Source organism: Cervus elaphus, chromosome 15, assembly GCF_910594005.1.
Source record: "Cervus elaphus chromosome 15, mCerEla1.1, whole genome shotgun sequence".
Taxonomy (NCBI): Eukaryota; Metazoa; Chordata; class Mammalia; order Artiodactyla; family Cervidae; genus Cervus; species Cervus elaphus.
In genome coordinates this window covers 57,197,872-57,217,957 of record NC_057829.1, presented here as the reverse complement: position 1 = coordinate 57,217,957, position 20,086 = coordinate 57,197,872, and the positions used below count along the sequence as shown (strand labels likewise).

At 38.4% G+C, this 20,086-nt stretch overlaps 1 protein-coding gene across 6 annotated transcripts in view; it reads left to right on the top strand.

Moving 5' to 3' along the window:
• Positions 1–20,086, top strand: part of IDE (insulin degrading enzyme) — a 93,262-nt gene that overhangs the window by 64,666 nt on the left and 8,510 nt on the right. For 4 of the 6 annotated variants that reach the window (XM_043925165.1, XM_043925168.1, XM_043925170.1 and 1 more), the window contains 10 exons: positions 1,754–1,876; positions 3,758–3,840; positions 7,007–7,151; positions 9,634–9,744; positions 10,674–10,794; positions 13,961–14,052; positions 15,023–15,134; positions 17,064–17,231; positions 18,602–18,874; positions 19,885–19,946. In XM_043925165.1, the coding sequence (XP_043781100.1) occupies positions 1,754–1,876; positions 3,758–3,840; positions 7,007–7,151; positions 9,634–9,744; positions 10,674–10,794; positions 13,961–14,052; positions 15,023–15,134; positions 17,064–17,231; positions 18,602–18,874; positions 19,885–19,946 (1,290 nt within the window). Of the gene's footprint in view, positions 1–1,753; positions 1,877–3,757; positions 3,841–7,006; positions 7,152–7,640; positions 7,786–9,633; positions 9,745–10,673; positions 10,795–13,960; positions 14,053–15,022; positions 15,135–17,063; positions 17,232–18,601; positions 18,875–19,884; positions 19,947–20,086 lie in introns of all 6 variants that reach the window. The other 2 variants (XM_043925166.1, XM_043925169.1) reach the window with 1 other exon arrangement.

Sequence of the window (20,086 nt, the reverse complement as noted above, 5' to 3'; positions counted from 1 at the left end):
GCTTAGGACTTAATGAAGAAATGACACTACAGCTGTCTTCTCACATGTCTGTCAGACCAGCAGGACTGTTAAACAGACTTCAGCCTTATGCAGTCAAAGATTATTGGAGTTCACAGTCCACAGGGATGCAAAGGCACCAAGACAGGCAGGAAGAGATGGAAATAGGGAACCTAAAAGACAGATGCAAGGGTTTCTGAGAGCTCGTGACCTTGCTCTGAACACACATGGGGAGCAGTTTCTGGGATTCATACTGTCTTCACCTTAGGAGGGGCTATATTTTATGCCTCATATTGTATTATTGCTCTTTTCGTCAACATAGGATCATCACAGTTTGTTTCAAAACAGGTATGTGTAGTAAATAGTATGTTGCTGGTGTTACACATCAGGAGTCAGGATTTTGTTTGTGAGTCTTATCTACTTGTCTAGTGCTTTTTCTTTTTTGGTTTTCATTGGCTATGTAGCTTTGAGATTGTGTCCTTTATTCATGCGAAGACATCAGAAAACCTTACTCTAACTAAATACTAGTTAAACTTTAACAATAGACATTTCTTAAAGGTAGCAGGGTAATGACAAAATAGAAAAAAGAAAAAGAAAGTCATTACTGATACTTCTCTGACATAGCTACAGCGCAGGAGGAAATGACTGAAATCCTTTAGTGTGTGAAAATGTGCATCTTACTAAGCTGTGAGGGTAGGTGATCTCCCATGGGTTAGTGCTGGATGTGAACTAACCCCAAAACAAGAGAAAACCCCTGTTCACCAAATTCTGACCGTGACAAACCTGCCCCAAATGGAAATGAAAACAAATTGATCTGGAAGCTCAGCGGTGAAATTACTTGCTGAGTGCTTACCATTCCCTACGATTCAGCCATTCTGGAGACTTAAGTTGCTACTTATAAATAATGTGGTCAATTTCCCTACCATCCCAGTGCCAAAAGATACAGATGCAGGAACCAAAATAGAACTGCAAGAGCTGCACAGCTCTGCGACATCAACTGGAGACCAGATTACTGAACCCAGAAGCATTGGCAGTTGGTTGCTTTTTTTTAAGTAATAAAAAGTCTTACAAGTCAGAATTCATCAGTTGTGGCCTGATCAGTCTCACTTAGCTTTTGGAAGTAGCCCATGGAACAGACCCAGCCTGCAGGTTGGGTCAATCCTATTCTACAGTTAAGCTGACTTAAATCTCAGATTTGTCATTAACCTTAGGCTTGAAATACTGGTCCACTTGGAAATTCACATGGTCATCTGGGAGAGGAGTGGGCCAGGCTTCAGAAGTGAAGTGAAAGAAACCCTCTTTAACCTAGTTTTCAAGCTATACATGCAAGTAACTTAGTGTAGCTGAAAGTTTAACTCTTAGACTAACCACCTCTTGTCTGGCAGTTGTGGAAGTATGTCTCTGTGCAGGTTATTCTCCATTCTCTAAAGAGCTAGAGCAAATGTGATCTTCATACATTAGCCTCCGTGTTCCATAGTCTCCAATTGTTCCTTCATGTCGGCTGGTCATTTTAGAGAGGTGTAAAAAAGAAAGATGGATAGATAAGTGTAAAACCTTGATTAGTTCCAGAGATTCCAACTCAAGTTTCATGAAAAGTCATTGCTAGATTTTGGAAGTAGCCTCTACATATGGTGGCAAAGAATGCTGATATTTATTCCCTTATTGTTTCCCTGGATATTAAGCAAAATGAATGTTTTAAACTCTTAAATCAGATTCTAATCACTTTTGTTTGTGTATTTTTTCACTCTTCATCCAGAAATGGCAAAATGCTGATCTGAATGGGAAATTTAAACTTCCAACGAAGAATGAATTTATTCCTACAAATTTTGAAATTTTGTCATTAGAAAAAGAAGCAACGCCGTACCCTTCTCTTATTAAGGTAATATGTTAGAATCAGTTAAAGTTAGGGGACAGACCTATTACATGGAGGGGACGAGAGAGAGGGTTTCTTTCATTTGGTACTATGTTGATTTAGGGGGCTCCCACCCCAGAGATAACAAGATTTGCAGAGATAATAACTAAAAAAAAATATTAAAAGGCTAAAACTGTCAAAGCAAACAAAACTGCTGTATGGCATAGAATCTAGGGAATTGTTTGCTTTGCAGAAAATAAAGTAGTAAGTCTGGACTATAATTCGTCTGTTGAAAGATATAACTCAGTGTTGAAAGCCTTTCTTCTGTGTTCACTTCCTTACCCAGTAAGGAAGTAGACTTATGCTGCATCATGAAAGTTAAAGATAAGAAAGAATCTCTAAAGCCTGGAAGAGAGCATATCCAGGGGAAGCTGTTGGATTTCCTGCCTTTATAAACAATTCTTTCTCATTTTGAAAGAGTGGCTGTATGAAGTTAGTGGAGTTATAAGTCCATGGAATGAATGATTGAGAAGGGAGTTTTCTTCCTCCAAATGTTCTTGTCATGTCATTATTTCACACCTTGGGTAGATTGTGTGGGAAAATGGATCAAATTATTACAGCACATCCTCTTTTCTAAACTTCAAAACTAACTCTTTATAAACTTACTTCCATAGACAAACATCTTTCTTTCCCTTCAGAAGACCTAACATTAAGTCATTGAGACAAGAGTGTTTAGGACTATGAAATTTATCTCAAGTAACTAGATTACTAGTGAGATAGTCACTTTTCTTTTAAAAATTACATTTTAATGAGTTAAAGGTTAGGTTATTCAAAGAGAAAGCTTATTTACTTTTCCTAATTTTTTGTGTGTTTTAAATAGGTCATCTTAGGATAAAGTAAGGAGAACACTAAACCATTTATGTCTCTTCTCAGAGTTTCAAAGTAGTTTCAAGTGAACTCTAAGACTTTATATAATTTGGTATGAATGAGTGAGTGGAGAGTCGAGGGAGTGGCTTATTTATTCATCCTTGGCTGTATTAGTTATCCATTGCTGTGTAACAAATTATTCTAACATTCAGCAGCTTAAAACCACAAACATTTATTTTTTCTCATGCAGCTTCCAAGAGACAGGAATCTGGAAGTTGCTCTGTTGGGTAGTTCTGGCTCAGGGTCTCCCATGAGAGAGAGAGTCAAGCTGTTGGATGGAGCTTTGGTCGACTGAAGGCCCAACTAGGGCTGGAGAAGTCTCCACCATGTTCAGTTGTGTGGTTTAGGGAAGATCTTAGTTCTTCACTGCATGGGCTTCTCCATAGAGTTGCTTGACACAGCAGCTGGTTTCCCCTAAAATGTGAGATCCAAGAGGGAAAATGAGTGATTGAGATGGGAGCCGCAGAGTCTTTTTATAGTCTAATCTCAGAAGTGTCATACCATCACATCTGCCGTATTCTGTTGGTCAGACAGAGACCAACCCTGGTCTAGTGCAGGAAAGAGGACCACACAAGGTTGTGAATTCCTGCAGGCTGGGATCTATGTGGCCCACCTTGGAGGCTGGCTGTCTCATACCTACCCCCCAAGGGCTCTTGCATCTGCCTTCTAACATCGAGAAAGATAGGGACAAGATAGTTGGTATTGATTTCTCTTGTCTGTCTCTTCCTCCACTGGGTCCCCATCTCTTTGCCCCAGGGTGAGATAAGAGGGTAATTTCTCTCTGCTGCTAGAGTTACCAGTCATCTCTCCAGCTTCCCATCTGCTGTCTCTTGGAGAGTGCTTCAGAGCCATGGGACAGTAGCCTCTCCAGAACAAAACTCAGCTGTTGCCTCTGTTCTCCTCCTCTTGAAGAGAGATTTGATTGAAGATTTTTGTCAAATGTGCCTATATTTCCCTAAATATATTGTGTTTCCATCACAGGATACAGCTATGAGCAAACTCTGGTTCAAACAAGATGATAAGTTTTTCTTGCCCAAGGCCTGTCTCAACTTTGAATTTTTCAGGTATGTAAAATAAATCTAGCTACAAAGCTTCCTATAAAAATAAATATTTCTAAAAATTTTCTTTGCTTCCTTAAGTACCTATGTCTGGAAATAAAAGGAATTAGAATTATTTAGCATAGACCAGGGAAGGCTGAATCTTCTGTTAAATGGTATTTTAGGAGCCAAGGTTGTTAATTCTTCCTTTCCTTTGAGGAGCACACTCTTCAACTGAAATGATTTATGTTAGCTATTAGGAGGATCTTCCTGACCTTGAGGATTTTGAATCTGGGAAGGCTATAGATTCACCAGAAGTTCACTGAAAAAAAGATTAAATAATCCAGGGTGGTTTTTTGTTGTGGTTTTGGTTTTGTATTCCTAGAGCTTGTCCAGAAAAAAAGGTAGTAGTTACTAAATGATCTTGAGTCCCTTCCAGTCCTTTAATTGTCTGGAGCCCTTAGATGTTGCGTCCTCTATTTCTGACTTGGTAGAAGATGTTTAGTAAAATTTATGAATAATGCTACTATTGCAGTGATTCCTCAATATAAATCTTTAGTTCATCTCTGTCTTCTTTATTTGTGTGATAATGTTATCATTCAATTCAAATTTTACTCTGTGAGTTTGTACTCTGTAATTTTATATTTCTAAAATTCAGTGGTCTGTGTTTATTTAAAAAAAAAAAACCCTATCGTCATCTAATAATGTTCACTATGATGATCAACTTTTTCATTAATTTTTGTTTGATTTCCTTGGCATGAAATTAAAGCTGAGATGTGTTTTAAATGTTTTGGAAGAGGGAAAAAGAATCTCTAAGTAGAATGTTAATAGTTCACCAACAAGTATGTTGAGATTGTAGAGATAGCAACATTTTTTATTTATAGCCTGAGATTCATAGATTATCTAGAGCTGCACAGAGATTGTTGCTTTTTATTTTGTTTTTTAAATATCAAACCTGAACTTTCTGATTATAGCTTACTATTGGCAAAGAATATTACAAAGCTGGTTTTAGTTTTTGATAGTTAAAAGTGATATTTTTTAACGCTCTAAGCAGCTTGCCACACTTTGCCATTTGGCTTTTGTGATTTGGCTTCAGAATATCTTTTGAGAGACCATTTGACATTTTTGCATTCTCTAAACTTCCCAGCGTAGTTCTCAGAATTTAAAATGTCTGCTTCCCACCAGTCCATCTTGGTGTTCTGGTCTCTCTAGAAGTAAACGTTGTTAAGTTTCTTGTACGTTCTTATAGAAATTTTCTGTTTGTATACATCCTTTTAATCTTTTCAGAAATAGGATAGTATCATGCATACATATAGGTTTTAAAACTCTGTGATCCATATTTAAGCACATAACATCTGGTTACAAAATAATATGTTTTAAATGAACAAGTGAACCAGGATTTAAGCATTCCACTTGAATCATGTTCTCTTTTAAAAGTTCATTTAGGACTCTCTCCAGTTCACCAGCAAGGCTGGTGTTTCAGAACACTTCTTGGGATTGTGTTCTGAGCTTTAGCCCTATGGCTTTGAACTCCTAGATCTGGCTTTGTCTGGCTTTTCACTTCCCCCTAAGGGTGGCTGTGGGGACAAGCCCTCTTGAGGATTCTCTCTTGTTTTGGTGCTTTTGTTTTTGTGAGCTGTGCCAGTAAGTTTTCTGAACTGCTGTTTACCTAAAGAAGGAAATCTGTCATTGTGTATAATAAATACTTAAAAAACTAAATGACAGAGTACTATTTAGATTTGCCAGGTAGAGAATGTTTGTATAGCTTTGGGATTTTCTCTTTGATATTAATTTCTCTGGGGCTAAGCATTTTACCCCTATTTCTACTTCATTATCAGCTTTTGATAAAATTGTTGCTTTGCTCTCAGTGCATTGGTTATATTTACTGTGCTATGGATAAAATGAAACTTGTAATTTGCTGCCAGACAAACCAAGCCAAGAGGCTGCCTCAAGTCCTTTGCACTGGCTGTTTCCTCAGACTGGAAAGTTCTCCACTGAGATATCCCCAGAGCTTGCTCCTTTGCTTCTCAGGCACAGATGTCACCTTATCAGAGAGGCCTTGATTAGCAATTTTATAGAAATTAGTAATCTTCCTGTCCTACCTATCACTCCTTTTCCTCTTACCCTGCATAATTTTTCTCCATAACACCATAACCACCTGATGTATCATATTTAAATGTGTTATTTGCCTCCTCCAACTAGACTCTAAACTCTGTGAGGTCAGGAACTCTGCCTGACTTGTTCCTTCTTTATTCCCAGTACCCAGAGGAGTGCGTAACATTGTAGTAAGAATGTAGTACATGTTGAATGAAGGAATCTTTTACTTGCTTGTCATAAAGGTAAGCAGTGTAACATAGTCAAGTGAATAGTTCATTTGACTTAAATCTGAATCCTAATTCTGTTCCTACCAGGCCAGGTGACATGAGGAAAATGATCTTATTTGAGAAATGAAGATTTAAAATTAGGTGATCTCTGCAGTCTTGCACTCTAATTGTTTCCTCTCTCTTGTTGCTGTTTCTCACTTAAAAATATCCCTGTTTTATAAAAAAAAATTTCCTATGTTAATATTTTTTTCCTGGTTCTGGCTGCAATTATGTGATGGATATTATCTATTCCTTTACTGACAGTGTTCTAGTCTGTTGGTTTAGGTGGAAACTCAGAGATGTGTTAACATTTTCACAGGTGTCAGTTTTTCTCTTTCAAGTCTCAGTTTGTCTCTTTGAAGTTTATGTAATCATAGCACACACAAACTTCTCAGTCTCATCCTTCTGTCCACCGTGGGTATGTATGGCTTGCTTAGAGGAAGAAAGAGGATGTGCAGATGCTGTGTCAGCTCTGTCGGCCATGCCTTCTCCTACCAGCCTAAACGTAGGCATACATTTTGTCCTGTTCCTACTCCTCACCTACCCAGTGTTTCTGACTTGTCAGTTCTACCACGCCATCTGGGATAATAAGCAATTCCTTTTCCCTCTTCACTACTACCAGTGCACATGGCACATTTCAAGCTTCTTTGTTAGACATCTTGTTGTTGTTGTTGTTGTTTTTACTCATGAGAAGAGACAGATTCAAGAATTCAAAGCGTATCTTCAGGAAGTTATTTTAACCAGTGTTCAGGCCCTTGATCCATCTCGAAAGGCCATATCACATTGGGAAGTAATAAATCAGCTATTTTACTGTCAACATTTTCTTCCAGCCCATTTGCTTATGTGGACCCCTTGCACTGTAACATGGCCTATTTGTACCTTGAGCTCCTCAAAGACTCACTCAACGAGTATGCATATGCAGCAGAGCTAGCAGGCTTGAGCTATGACCTCCAAAATACCATCTATGGGATGTATGTAAGTACCCACGTCTTAGAGCCTTCCACTCATCAACATTTTTTATATTGATTTGATGGAAGCATTTTTGATTGAGGGTATGAGTTTTAATTTCTTTTTAAAAAATCTTTGTGGCTAATCATATTTTCTTATCATTTAATTTTTAAGTTAGCTCTTAAGTATTCAGCAATATACCATTCATATTATGCAAATTTTCCTTGATTTCTTTTTTTTTTAAACATCTTTCATCAGATCATCATATTTTTCTCCTCAAAACAAAATTGGACCCTGATTTAGGTTTAGATCTCACCCATTCTGTATCTGAAGTCTTGGTCTTTGACGATAGAGAATGAAGTCTTCCTGCCATTGTAAAACAGAAGGTTAGCTTATACTGTTTCCCTAGAAATTTAGATCATGAGGCTGCATATTCATACTCTTCGGTCATGTTTCTTCATTACCATGCCACTGCTTGAGGTATCAAAGCATTTCTTTTGTTTTTCTTTTTGTTAGTCGCTACATTTATGCTGATCCTCTCCATTGCAACATGACATACCTGTTTATCAGGTTATTGAAGGATGATTTAAAAGAGTATACATATGCAGCACGCCTCTCAGGTTTGAGCTATGGCATTGCATCAGGAATGAATGCAATACTTGTAAGTAAAATGAAAACCAAAGAAAAGGCGTCACACCGTTTAAGCATTATGTTGAGCTTGGGAAAACTATTAACTTCTGCATTTTAAACCAAGAAGATTGATGGTTTTTTCCTTGCACCTTTTTAATGGTTGGAGAACTCAAGTTAGTGTTAGTTCCACTAACAAACGATTTAGTAAGAGTTTAGTGCATTTTGTGAACATGTATGTATGCTGCATTTATTTGCATGTTCTTCTGCTTGGAACATTTAACATATTAATCCTGAAAGCATGTTGTTCTTCCCATGTATTTGAATATATTAGCATCTGTAAGTGAAAGATACCTGTAGTTGCTGTTGTGGTGCTCAGTTTTACTTATAAGCTTCTTTGTTGTTTTTTTTTTTTTTTTTTCTGTTGACAGTAGTAGTAAGTTCCTGTGTTCAAACACATCTGACATTTTTATTTAATTTATTTTGTAGCATTAACTACTTTAAATGTGTTTTAAAATAAGCATTATTAAATGCATCGCAAGAAATAACTAGATCCTTTCTGTTGAAATCATTTCTCTTGTGTTTCCAAACTTACACCTCATTTCCAAATTAACACTCCTCTTCTGGCACACATTCATCTTCACTTTTCTTGAAAATGTATTGTATGCTTCCATAAAAACTAAAATGAGAGCATGTGCTGTGTGCTCTAATTCTATACAAAAGGTCTTAGGTTTTTAAAATTTTATTGCAGTGACTTTTTTTTCTTCACACAAGTAACTTTTCTGGTAGTTTCTGTTTAATGTATAAGAATGTATGTAACTTAACCATTCTCAGAGACCAGGGAAATTTGGAGCCTAGGGAACAAAGTAAAGTTCAAATAGGAAAGTAATAATCTATGGCTAATTTTTTACTGTTGACTTTTAGTAGCATATTACCATTCAGTTAATCATTTTAATTTGTGACAAAATGGGCTTCCTGCTAGTTGTCAGTCTAGTTCCCACAGTTCATGATGTGCTCTCCATGGTCAGTGACCTTCACTCTTGCTGAGGTTCTTGCCTATCAGTTTTCATCAGGTAGAGACTTCCAGAGATATTCTAGTTGCAGTGTATTCTCTACTGCTGTGGGTGCCACCATGTGGCAACATACAGTAGAAAATAGGCTTTCCCTGCTTTTCAAAATGTTATGGTTTCAGAGACTATTAAATTGTCCTCAGGCAAAATCCAGGTGGTACATACAGGGTATCCTTACTTCACATCTGTTTTGCCACTAGCTTTTGGTACATCAGCAGAACTCATTAAACAAGCAAGAGGTATGACATATGGATCCTTGTTGGGCAGCTCAGAACAGGGAAAGTGGCAAAATGCCACATAATACGAAATTGGGACTGCCTGATTTCCTAAAAGATGATTTTTTGAAATATTTAAATATAAATACTTTGGGGGCATATCCAATAGTTTGCTAGATAATATTCCCCTATGATGTTTACCTTCTTAACACACCTATAAAAACCTTAAGCCTGCCATTCCTTAGAAATTCTTTTAGAACATTAAACTTAAAGTACATTCTATAATTAATGTGATTTAATGAGAACTTGAATTTTGATGATATAGTGTGTGCTGCCATAGTTTGGCACCAGGTAAGTTTTCTTGTTATTGTTTTTGTTTAGGAAAAGCAAAAATATGCTTTTGGGTCTTAGTAAATAAAGATGATTAATGTTATCTTCCTAAATGTTAAACTATATTTATGAGAAAGGAAATTCATTAAACTTGTTTTATTTTTATTTTGATACACCTGGTTTGGGGATTTCCTAAATGTTTAAAAGTCAAATTTAAGTTGTTTCATGGTATTTTTAGACTTTTAATATCCTGAACTCTTTCTGTAGCTCTCGGTGAAAGGTTACAATGACAAGCAGCCAATTTTGCTAAAGAAGATCATTGAGAAAATGGCTACCTTTGAGATTGATGAAAAAAGATTTGAAATTATCAAAGAGGCAGTAAGTTTTCTGAACTTATTTTTATTTTTTTAATTCATCAGGTAATATTGCCATGTTATGAACATTGTTGAGAAAGAGGTGAGGAGGAAAAGAAGCATTCATAACTCTGTGTTAGTCATTTCATCCTATCTTTGCTAGATCCTATATTTTTCCCAGAAAGAAAGCCTGGGAGAGTCTGGTGAACACCTGGCCTTCTTCTCTATAGGGCCTAAGAGCTAGGAATGCACTTTCTTTCAGAAGGGAAACTGAGGTAGATCTAGTAGCTTTCAGGGACTCCTTAAAGATTTTAAGATTTCAACCTCCATTTAAGAAGAAGCTTGATTCTACAGGCTGGGACTTCAGCCTGACATGATAGCCTTGTCACATTAGGGCAGACTATTTAGGCTTGATGTATCTGCCACTTAAATTCAACTCATAGCTGGCCCAGTAGTGGATATATGGGATGTATAGCTGCTTTAAAAGCCAAACTATGACCTTCATTGTACACCCAGAGAAATTATCATCAATTTTCAACTGAAGATTCAGTAGTATATATATACACACACACATAGCCATGTTTCTTGATTAGGCTTTGGGGATGACGTTGTAGTGAAGAATTAAAGGATGCCAAGAGATGGAGGCCTTGAAAACTGGGGATAGCTTCTGAGGGATGAATGAGGTCCCACAGTGAAGGCTGTACATGTGAAGGAAGTACATGTCAGATGCTGGGGGTAAGGGAGCAGGCTAGACAAAGGAAAAGCATGCTCTTTATTTTAAGGATCAGAGGGGAGTTTGTCTAATCACATAACTTCAAAAAGGAGGAAGAAGCCAATATCCCACATCCCAGTAGCACACAATTTATGCAAATTGAAGTTTGATTATAGCTGCTCTTTGGAAATGATTTTAAAAGGATGGGATGAAATTAATAGACCCCTGTCTTCCCTCACTAGTATATGCGATCTCTTAACAATTTCCGAGCTGAACAGCCTCATCAACACGCCATGTACTACCTCCGCTTGCTGATGACTGAAGTAGCCTGGACTAAAGATGAATTAAAAGAAGCCCTGGATGGTGAGACTCTTTCTGCTTATAACTTGATGCTTTCTTGATTGTTTTCTAAAATCATTTTGGTTTATCCTATTACCTACTGTTTATGCTTTCTAATAACTTATAGTTCCATTAAAAAAGCCAGCTGTGTATACTTTCTTTCTTTTCTTTTTTTTTTTTTGACAAAAACAGTGGTAGCCTTTGAAGTGGCTTTTGTATTCAGGCAGTTTAACCATATTTGCTTTTTTCAACATGGACCTACAACAGTTAGTTACTACTGTTCATGGATTTCTGCAAATGACAGTGTTTTGACCCAAGAATTTACCTTGTTAATATTGAAGTTTTCAGAAAAGGAATAAAGGGCTGAGCTTAAAAGAAAAGTCTTATCACATAGAAAGAATGCTTCAGCATCTGTAGATCTAGTCAGTTTGGTTAAAAAGTGGAAATTATGTAAATTAGCCTAAAGAGTCATCTTTTGTTGCTTTTTTCCTAAAATGTTAAATCTAATTTTCAGAGGTTTTGCCTGAAAGTCCTAGATTCCTCAAGGGCAGTGAATTATGCCTTCCGTTTGTTCTTTTTATTTAGTATTCATATTATGCCCTCAGTGTGTGTCTAACGAATGTCTATTCAATGGAATGAAATTACTTCCAGGGTTTTACTGGAAAGAATGTAGACTGATATCATCCTTTATTGTTGTTTTATCTTTTCCACTTCTCAGCACTGTGCTACCAATTAATCTTCCTTCCTACATGCTCAGTAATAAGAAAAAAGAATACTGTTGAATTTTTAATAATCTTTTATGACAAATCATTACTTATTATGTATCACTGTGCCTTTGATGTCTTCAGTGACAAGTCAGGAGCAAAGTATTCAAGGTCATTATTTTATTGGTTGCCTCAGGCACTGGTTAGGAATATAGATTATAAAGTTGATTAACTAGAACAGCATTTACTGACTGCCTGCTCGGCACCAGGTACCAGACTGCAGGTGCTTGAGATTTAAAAATGATCAGTAAAAAAAAAAAGTAAAAAAAAAAAAAAAAAAATGATCAGTAAGGTGGGGTTTCTTGGATCAAGGTGCTCCAGTCTATTGGCAAAGCATAAATGTAAGCAGATTATTTTTGTAGTGGCAAAGAGACTGAGTGCTGAGGAGGTCTAGTGAAAGGGCCTTCTAGGGCAGTGCAGTGGAGTGGAACACATATGTACTTTGGAATTAGGTCAAGATTCAAATGCAGCTTTGCAGCTTACTAGCTTAGTGACTTTGGACAAGAAATTTAAATTCTCTTAAGTTTAGTATCTTCACCTTTCTCCCCGCCTTGGCCACTGTGCAGCTTGTGGCCTGACCAGGGATTGAACCTGGGCCCTTGGCAATGAGAGTATGCAGTCCTAACTACTGAACTGCCAAGGAATTCCAGTTTTCTCACCTTTAAAATCAGAAATAATAGCATGTAATTTATAGTTTATAACATCTATAAAATGCCTGATGCATACATACATGGTAAGCACTTGTTAATTCCCTTCCTATGTCTGTCTTTAAATTTTAATCACTAGCATTAGCATCCATTGTAGCATTTATTAGCATAGTGTCCTAACGGAAAAGCGACAACTCTTCTTTACTGAAGTTCAGTTCAGTCGCTCAGTCATGTCGGACTCTTTGCGACCCCATGAACCTCAGCACGCCAGGCCTCCCTGTCCATCACCAACTCCTGGAGTTTACCCAGACTCATGTCCATTGAGTCAGTGATGCCATCTAACCATCTAACACCAAATCAGTGGATAAAAGTTAAGTAAGGACAAGATATTTGTATAGTCTCAAAGTATTTCCTCCAAAATAAGTATTTAAATTATAATGAGAAAAGTAGGCATTAGTGGGGTGGCTTCCCTGGTGGCTTTCCCTAGTTGCTTGAAAAGTATACATTAGTTACTTAATTACAACCAAAAGATTAAAATGGTTCAGGACTTACAGGACAGACATCTGGCACACAACATCATAATGAGGTGGTCAGTGTTTTCATCATCTGTTAGAGCATGTCAGCATCACGTGCCCCCAATGTGAGAAAGACACATTACCTCTCAGTTGTTCTTCCTGCTGCTGCTGCTAAGTCACTTCAGTCGTGTCCGACTCTGTGCGACCCCATAGACGGCAGCCACCAGGCTCCCCTGTCCCTGGGATTCTCCAGGCAAGAACACTAGAGTGGGTTGCCGTTTCCTTCTCCAGCGCATGAAAGTGAAAAGTGAAAGTGAAGTCGCTCAGTCGTGTCTGACTCTTAGCGACCTCATGGACTGCAGCCTACCAGGCTCCTCCGTCCATGGGATTTTCCAGGCAAGAGTACTGGAGTGCCGTTGCCTTCTCTGGGTATTCTTCCTAGGAGTACATAAATCCAATATAATAATTGAGTCATTAAAGCCCAAATAAAGGGCATTCTGTAAAACTAGCAGTACTGCTCAAAAATCTTAAAGGTTATGAAAGACAAAGAGAGACCAAGGCACTGTTAAGGATGGGAGGGAACTAAGGACTCATGACAACTAAATGCAAGGTAGGATCGTGGATTAAATCCTGGAACAGAAAAGGGTTCGGTTCAGTTGCTCAGTTGTGTATGACTCTTTGCGACCATGAACCACAGCATGCCAGGCCTCCCTGTCCATCACCAACTCCCAGAGTTTACCCAAACTCATGTCCGTTGAGTCAGTGATGCCATCTAACCATCTCACCCTGTGTTGTCCCCTTCTCCTGCCTTCAGTCTTTCCCAAAATCAGGGTCTTTTCAAAAGAGTCAGCTCTTCACATCAGGTGGCCAAAATATTGGAGTTTCAGCTTCAACATCAGTCCTTCCAATGAACACCCAGGACTGATTTCCTTTAGGATGGACTGGTTGGATCTCCTTGCAGTCCAAGGGACTCTCAAGAGTCTTCTCCAACACCACTAATTCAAAAGGGTTACCAGTGGAAAAACTGAAATCCAAATAAAGTAGATTTTTTAGTTAATAGTATTGTCCCAGTGTTAACTTCTTAGATTTGATCAGCATCCTATGGTTGTGAAAAGTCTTAACGTTAGAGAAAACTGGGTGAAGGGTATATAGGAGCTCCCTATGCTATTTTTGCAACTCTTCTGTAAGTCTCAAATTATCTCAGTTTAAAACAAAAAAAAAGACCTCATAGGTGGAGCTTACAATTTCTTACACCTGTTTGCAGATGTCACCCTTCCTCGCCTTAAGGCCTTCATACCTCAACTCCTGTCACGGCTGCATATTGAAGCCCTTCTCCATGGAAATATAACAAAGCAGGTGGGTGATTGAGGTTTTAGTAATCTTTTATGGATCATTGCAACAGAAATTTTACCCTATTTAAGACCACTGACTAACCACCACAGTGTGCCTCATTAGTGTTGACTCGGCCTTCTCTGCCCTCTGCAGGAAGATAGGGGAGGGTATACGAAGAGTTGAATGATCCTGGTTAACTGTGGACCTACTTTCACGGCTGCCTTCTCTGTTGTCTGCCTCGTGTGGTCACTGGAGAAAATGGGAATAATGGTCCCTACTCTAGAACAGCAGGACTGTATAGTGGATAAGAGCATATAGTGTGGAATCAGCCTGATTCAAATCCTGACTCAGCTTCAAATCCTGACTCAGCCAGTTACAAGTTATATAATCTTCTGAAAGTGTCTTCATCTCTCTGTGCTCAGTTTCTTTATCAGTATATTATGTACAAGGATTAAAATAAATAGTACATTCCAAGTGTTTAGCACATGGAAAGCTAAACAGAATTTAGAATTCCCATGGTAGTCTGTCTCAAGAGCCCATACTCTCTGCCACTCCACTATTTTGTCTCCAGAACAATATGCCAAGGTTGGGTGCTGTTAAGTGGCTGAGAAAGGATTCTTCCCTGGGTCAGTTTTATTCAGAATAAAGCCTCATGCTTACGTCTTTTGCTTTGCTGTAACCCCAAATATCTGTGGTGAGGGCCATTCACTTAAACCAACTTTCCATCAGCAATTCCGCTCCAACATCGAGATTGGTGCCGATGATTGTCTAGGTCTCTCTTTCTCCTCACTACCACCTTACTGACTCTGTTGCAAATCAACAACTTGTTTTTATCTATTTGAGCAGGATCAAATGTAGTTAAGGTTTAAAATCCACTTTGATAAAGTTAGTTAGTTTATTTAACACACATGTTGTTTTCATATTGCATGGGCTGCTGTCTAATCAAGATACATTTATGGGTTTGTAATGTGCCATGACCTGCCTTTCTCCACAGGCTGCGTTAGGAATCATGCAGATGGTTGAAGACACCCTTATTGAACATGCTCATACGAAACCGCTTCTTCCAAGTCAGCTCGTTCGGTACAGAGAAGTTCAGCTCCCAGACAGTAAGTGGAAATGTTCTGTCTTTGGGAATGGACTGCTTTGACATAATATTGTGTGTGATTACAGGTGGGTTGAAGTCACTCGGATGATAAAATATAATTTTATGGTAAAGATCTGCTGGGACTCTCTACTAATTTATAACTTAAGATAGATAATTCTGCAAGAAAATTATCTATAGGAGGGCCAAAGAGGTGAAATTGGAGGCAGGCAATTATTTTGATGAGAATGATACTGGGAAGTGACTGGTAATTGAGTGTAGAGGAGTGAAGAAGTGAAAAAAAATCACAGAACTAAAGAAGTATTGACTGGGAAGCATGTAATAAAATTTATTTATAAAAAAAAATGGAAATTAGAATTAGGAGCCCATAGGAATTGACATAAAGAATTGATAATAATATATGGGAGTTTGCAGTGTTGGGTTACTTTTGCATTAACAGTGGTTTCTTTTGATACAGAACTCATTAAGCATTATTTTCAATATTGTTCAGAATTGTATAGTGGAAAGTATATTAGACCAGTGATAAGAAGCATTGGTTTTTTTCCTTAAACTTTTTTTTAAAAGTAATTGCTTCCTCTTCTGACCTCCCGGCACAGGTTTTCTGAACTTTCCTTCTTTAAGCAACTCAGCACTTCTCTCACATTGGGATTGAAGTGCATCTCCATCTCCCTTGGTAGGCTGTACATTTCTGAAGGGTTGGGGTCTGTGTCTGGCTCACTTGAGCAGCTACTAAAGCGTTACCTCAGGATCTCTTTGTTGAATGTTGCAAGACACCTGAGCACTGTGCCACTATTCTGCATAGCCAGTCATCACAGACCAGGTGATGGCTCATTTTGAACTTAAGCTTCTTCCTCAGTCACTATAGCATGGCAGAGAGGAAGAATCAGGAATTGCCATTCAAAAACCATTGAATGTGGTAATCAGGCAATTACTAAACATTGTATTTGCTCAGTCACATTTACTGCTCATGAAATAGTTATCATAAATCATGGCCATCTGTTTATAACTTTGATGAAGTACTTGATCAGCATATCTCAGCTTTCCATCATGCAACTGTATGTCCTTGGATAAGTTGCTCACTTCTCAGGGTCTCAGTTTCTTCATCTCTAAAGTGAGATGTCAGACTGGGGCATCTCTATGCATTGTACACATATGTATAAATTTGTGAATTGACCTTCAGTGTGGGTGTTGGTAAACAATATTGAATTGAATGCTAAATAGATAATGGTACAACTAGTGGTTTAAAAAATTGTTATGCATGGTTATTAAAGCATAGGTTGTATCTCTATTGAGTTTCTTATAGATATTAGCTAGTTCCCGATACAGGAGACCCAAGTTTGATCCCTGGTGTCATTCCACACGCCCCAGGGTGACTGAGCCCATGTGCCACAGCTGCTGAGATGGCTTGTCACAACTACTGAAGCCTGCATACCCTAGTGCCCACACCATGCCACGAAAGAGGCCACCGCAATGAGAAGCCTGCAAACCGCAACCAAGAGTTAGCCCTTGCTCACCACAACCAGAGAAAGTCCTCGAGGAGCAATGAAGACCCAGTGTGGCCAAAAAAATAAATAATTATTTAAAAAAAAAAAAAAAAGATATTAGCTAGTTCTAATTTAGTGTGTACACTGTATTGTAGATTTCATTAACTATGATCTCAATTAGCATTAAAATTTACTTAGTTATAAAGTGGATCTTTTACAAGTGTTCTGCCCTTTAAAGTCACTGAGTGTTTATGAGGGCCTCCCAAGTACAGATCACTGTATTAGAATTCCCTTGGGTAAGTTGAGTTTCACATTCTTAATGAATTAATTGCAGTTTGGAACTGCCAAAAGACACCAACCAAACTGAACAACTTCATACAGACAAACAAAACAGTAAGTTTGTTTAAAGAAGTTTTTGAACATGTCGCTCTCTTATTGAAACTTCCTAGGAGGATGGTTTGTGTATCAGCAGAGGAATGAAGTCCACAATAACTGCGGCATTGAGATATACTACCAAACCGACATGCAGAGCACCTCAGAGAACATGTTTCTGGAGCTCTTCTGTCAGATCATCTCCGAGCCTTGCTTCAACACCCTGCGCACCAAGGAGCAGCTGGGTGAGTGGGCAGCAGGGCAGCAGGGCCCCTCCTTGAGGAGCAGCTGTTGTCCTCAAGAACGCCCCCCACATGTGCAGCCCCCGTCAGGATGCTTGTGCGGACTCCACTTCTAGAAGATAAGCAGTTACTATCTCATGGACAGTAGAGCAGTTCTTAAGGAGATGACGTGTGTTTCCATCACATATATATCTATACAGAGGTCATTTTGGGTGGGGGAAACAGATGCTAAGGGCAGGCTGTTGCGGGTGACAAGGTGGGAAAGAAGCCATCCAGAGATGCTTAGATTTACTGAATTTTAGGTTCCTTAAGAGGTCAGGTATTTTTTATTCATCTTTGTATCCCAAGCCCGGGGCACATAGAAGAAGTCACAGTAAGTGTCTTTTGAGGAAATGTTTCGGGCAGTTTTAGGCACTGTTAAAAGCCTTGGAGATCCTGGAAAATTTGATCAATTTGATCAAAAAATGCAAGCCCCAGTAATGTGCTTTGAATAACCAATGAATCAAAAAAAAAAAAAAAAAAAAAACACAGGCTCAATGAATAACCAATGAAATAGGATTTGGATGAGTCTCTTTAAGAGACTCATCCTTTTTTAAACTTTTAAACTTTTTTAAACTTTTAAACTTTTTAAATCTTTTTTTAAACCACCATAATAGATGCTGGACTGCAAAAATGGGTAAGTTTTAGATGGTCTTTCCCTTCATGGAACTTACAGTCTCATCAGGAAGGCAGACCTGTAAGGAATAATTGTAGTACAGTGTAGCAAATGCTACTGAGTGTTCAAACTCTAAAGGCGATGCTGAAGGTAGTGAGGTGTGGTGCAGAGCAGAGGAGGCAGGCCACAAGTGCGTCTAGGAACGATACAGATGGGAGGTAGCAGAGGAGCTCACAATGGGAACATGACCTTCAGTTACTTGATCTCTAAAGATTTGCAACCTGAATGAAGTTGATCCAGGGGTAGGTTATCTAACAAGAAATGCAATAGTGAAGGCAAGTTCACATAAGGAGCTTGGATGTGAAAGGAAACCAAGCTAGGACAGTGGTTAGGGGATGAAATGAGTCCAGCATTTCATAGGGATGAGAATAACTTTAACATGGATTGAAGGGAATTAACTGACAAGACAGTGAGGTGCTTGGGAATGTTGAATAATGAATAGGGGTTTGTGACCTTCAGCTTTCTAACTGTTCTTCAGAGAGCTCTTCTGCCCTGTCCTTAGGAACTGAAGATATTTTCATTGCTGATTTCTTCAGAGGTGAATAATATAAAGTCCTAAAGTAGATTGTATTTGCTTTGACAGGATAATTTTTGAAAGATTAAAAGTGACCCATGTCTGAGATGCCATGGTCCTGACTGGCTGGTGTTTGTGTTTCAGGCTATATTGTCTTCAGTGGGCCACGCCGAGCCAACGGCATACAGGGCTTACGGTTTATCATCCAGTCAGAAAAGCCACCTCATTACCTAGAAAGCAGAGTGGAAGCTTTCTTAATTACCATGGAAAAGTCCATAGAGGACATGACAGAAGAGGCCTTCCAAAAACACATCCAAGCATTAGCAATCCGTCGACTAGACAAACCAAAGAAGCTATCTGCAGAGTGTGCTAAATATTGGGGGGAGATCATCTCCCAGCAGTACAATTTTGACAGAGGTAAGGCATGATCAGGGCCCCCATATTCACGGCATGGAAGTGAAACATTTGAGGGCGTTGATGCCATTCTGTGAAAGGGTATTCATTTCATAGGTGATGTTTCAGGACAGTTTGGGACGAGGTGGTAGCACTTCTAAAGGACTTATATTTAATGTAACAACAATTTCCTATTAGAAACTTTTTTTTTCTCTCTCTCTCAAACTAGGGCTGAATCTATCTGTATCTCATCACAATGCGCTAATAGTAAATCTGATTTCACTTTATTCGGTATGTCTCTGAGACTCTGAGCACAGATATGTAAGCATCTATTTCTCATAGCTCTAAACAGAAAATGTGCAGATTGAACTCTCTTGAGACAAGTGCTGTCCTAGAGGCACCAGGGTTCAAGCATCTGCCTCTAAGGATCTCCCCAGATTTATCAGTGCTTTTAGATTTAGAAGAGCTATACTCCCCAAAATCTCCTGCTTCTCAGGGTCCTTTACCTTAGAGCAGAGATTAACTTCAGCTACACTCGAAGTCAGAGGGTTTGGGTCATAGTCTCATTCTGACACAGACAAGCCAAAGATCTCAGCCAGGTTGCCTTTCTGGGGCCTCTGTTTCCTTATCTGTAATTTTTCTAGCAGTTGGATTCACTGTTAATGATGATAGTAACTCCCAATTACTGAGCATTTGCCCTGTACCCTGGTATTATGTGATTGTCAATTAGGTGGTTTTTTTTTTTTTTTTTTTTTTAATTAGGTGGTTTTTATACCCAATTTCCAGATGAAGAAACTGAGGCTCAAAAAACCTGAAGTGACTAGACCAGGAACCAACAGCTTACCCATAGAGAGCCAGGGTATCCTCTTACTTTTTACTTGAAATTTTTTCCCTTACTACTTTCTAGAGCAATTGATCACTCAAAAAGATGGATATTTAAGAGTGTTGGAGTGAAGAATATTGTCATTTAGTATAGTATTCTGGGCTGCTTAAAATGGAAATTTTAATAAATTCTTGTTTGATTTCTTTTTCAGATAATATAGAAGTTGCCTATTTGAAGACACTTACCAAGGAAGATATTATCAAATTCTATAAGGTAAATTCACTTTACATATTTAGACTTTGACCAATAAGAAAATGTTACATGCTTTATGTTGTGTGTTGCCACTTTGAACCCATTCAGGCAGGATTTATGAAGGCATTTTTATGGATTTAAGTATTTTCAAGACTTATAAC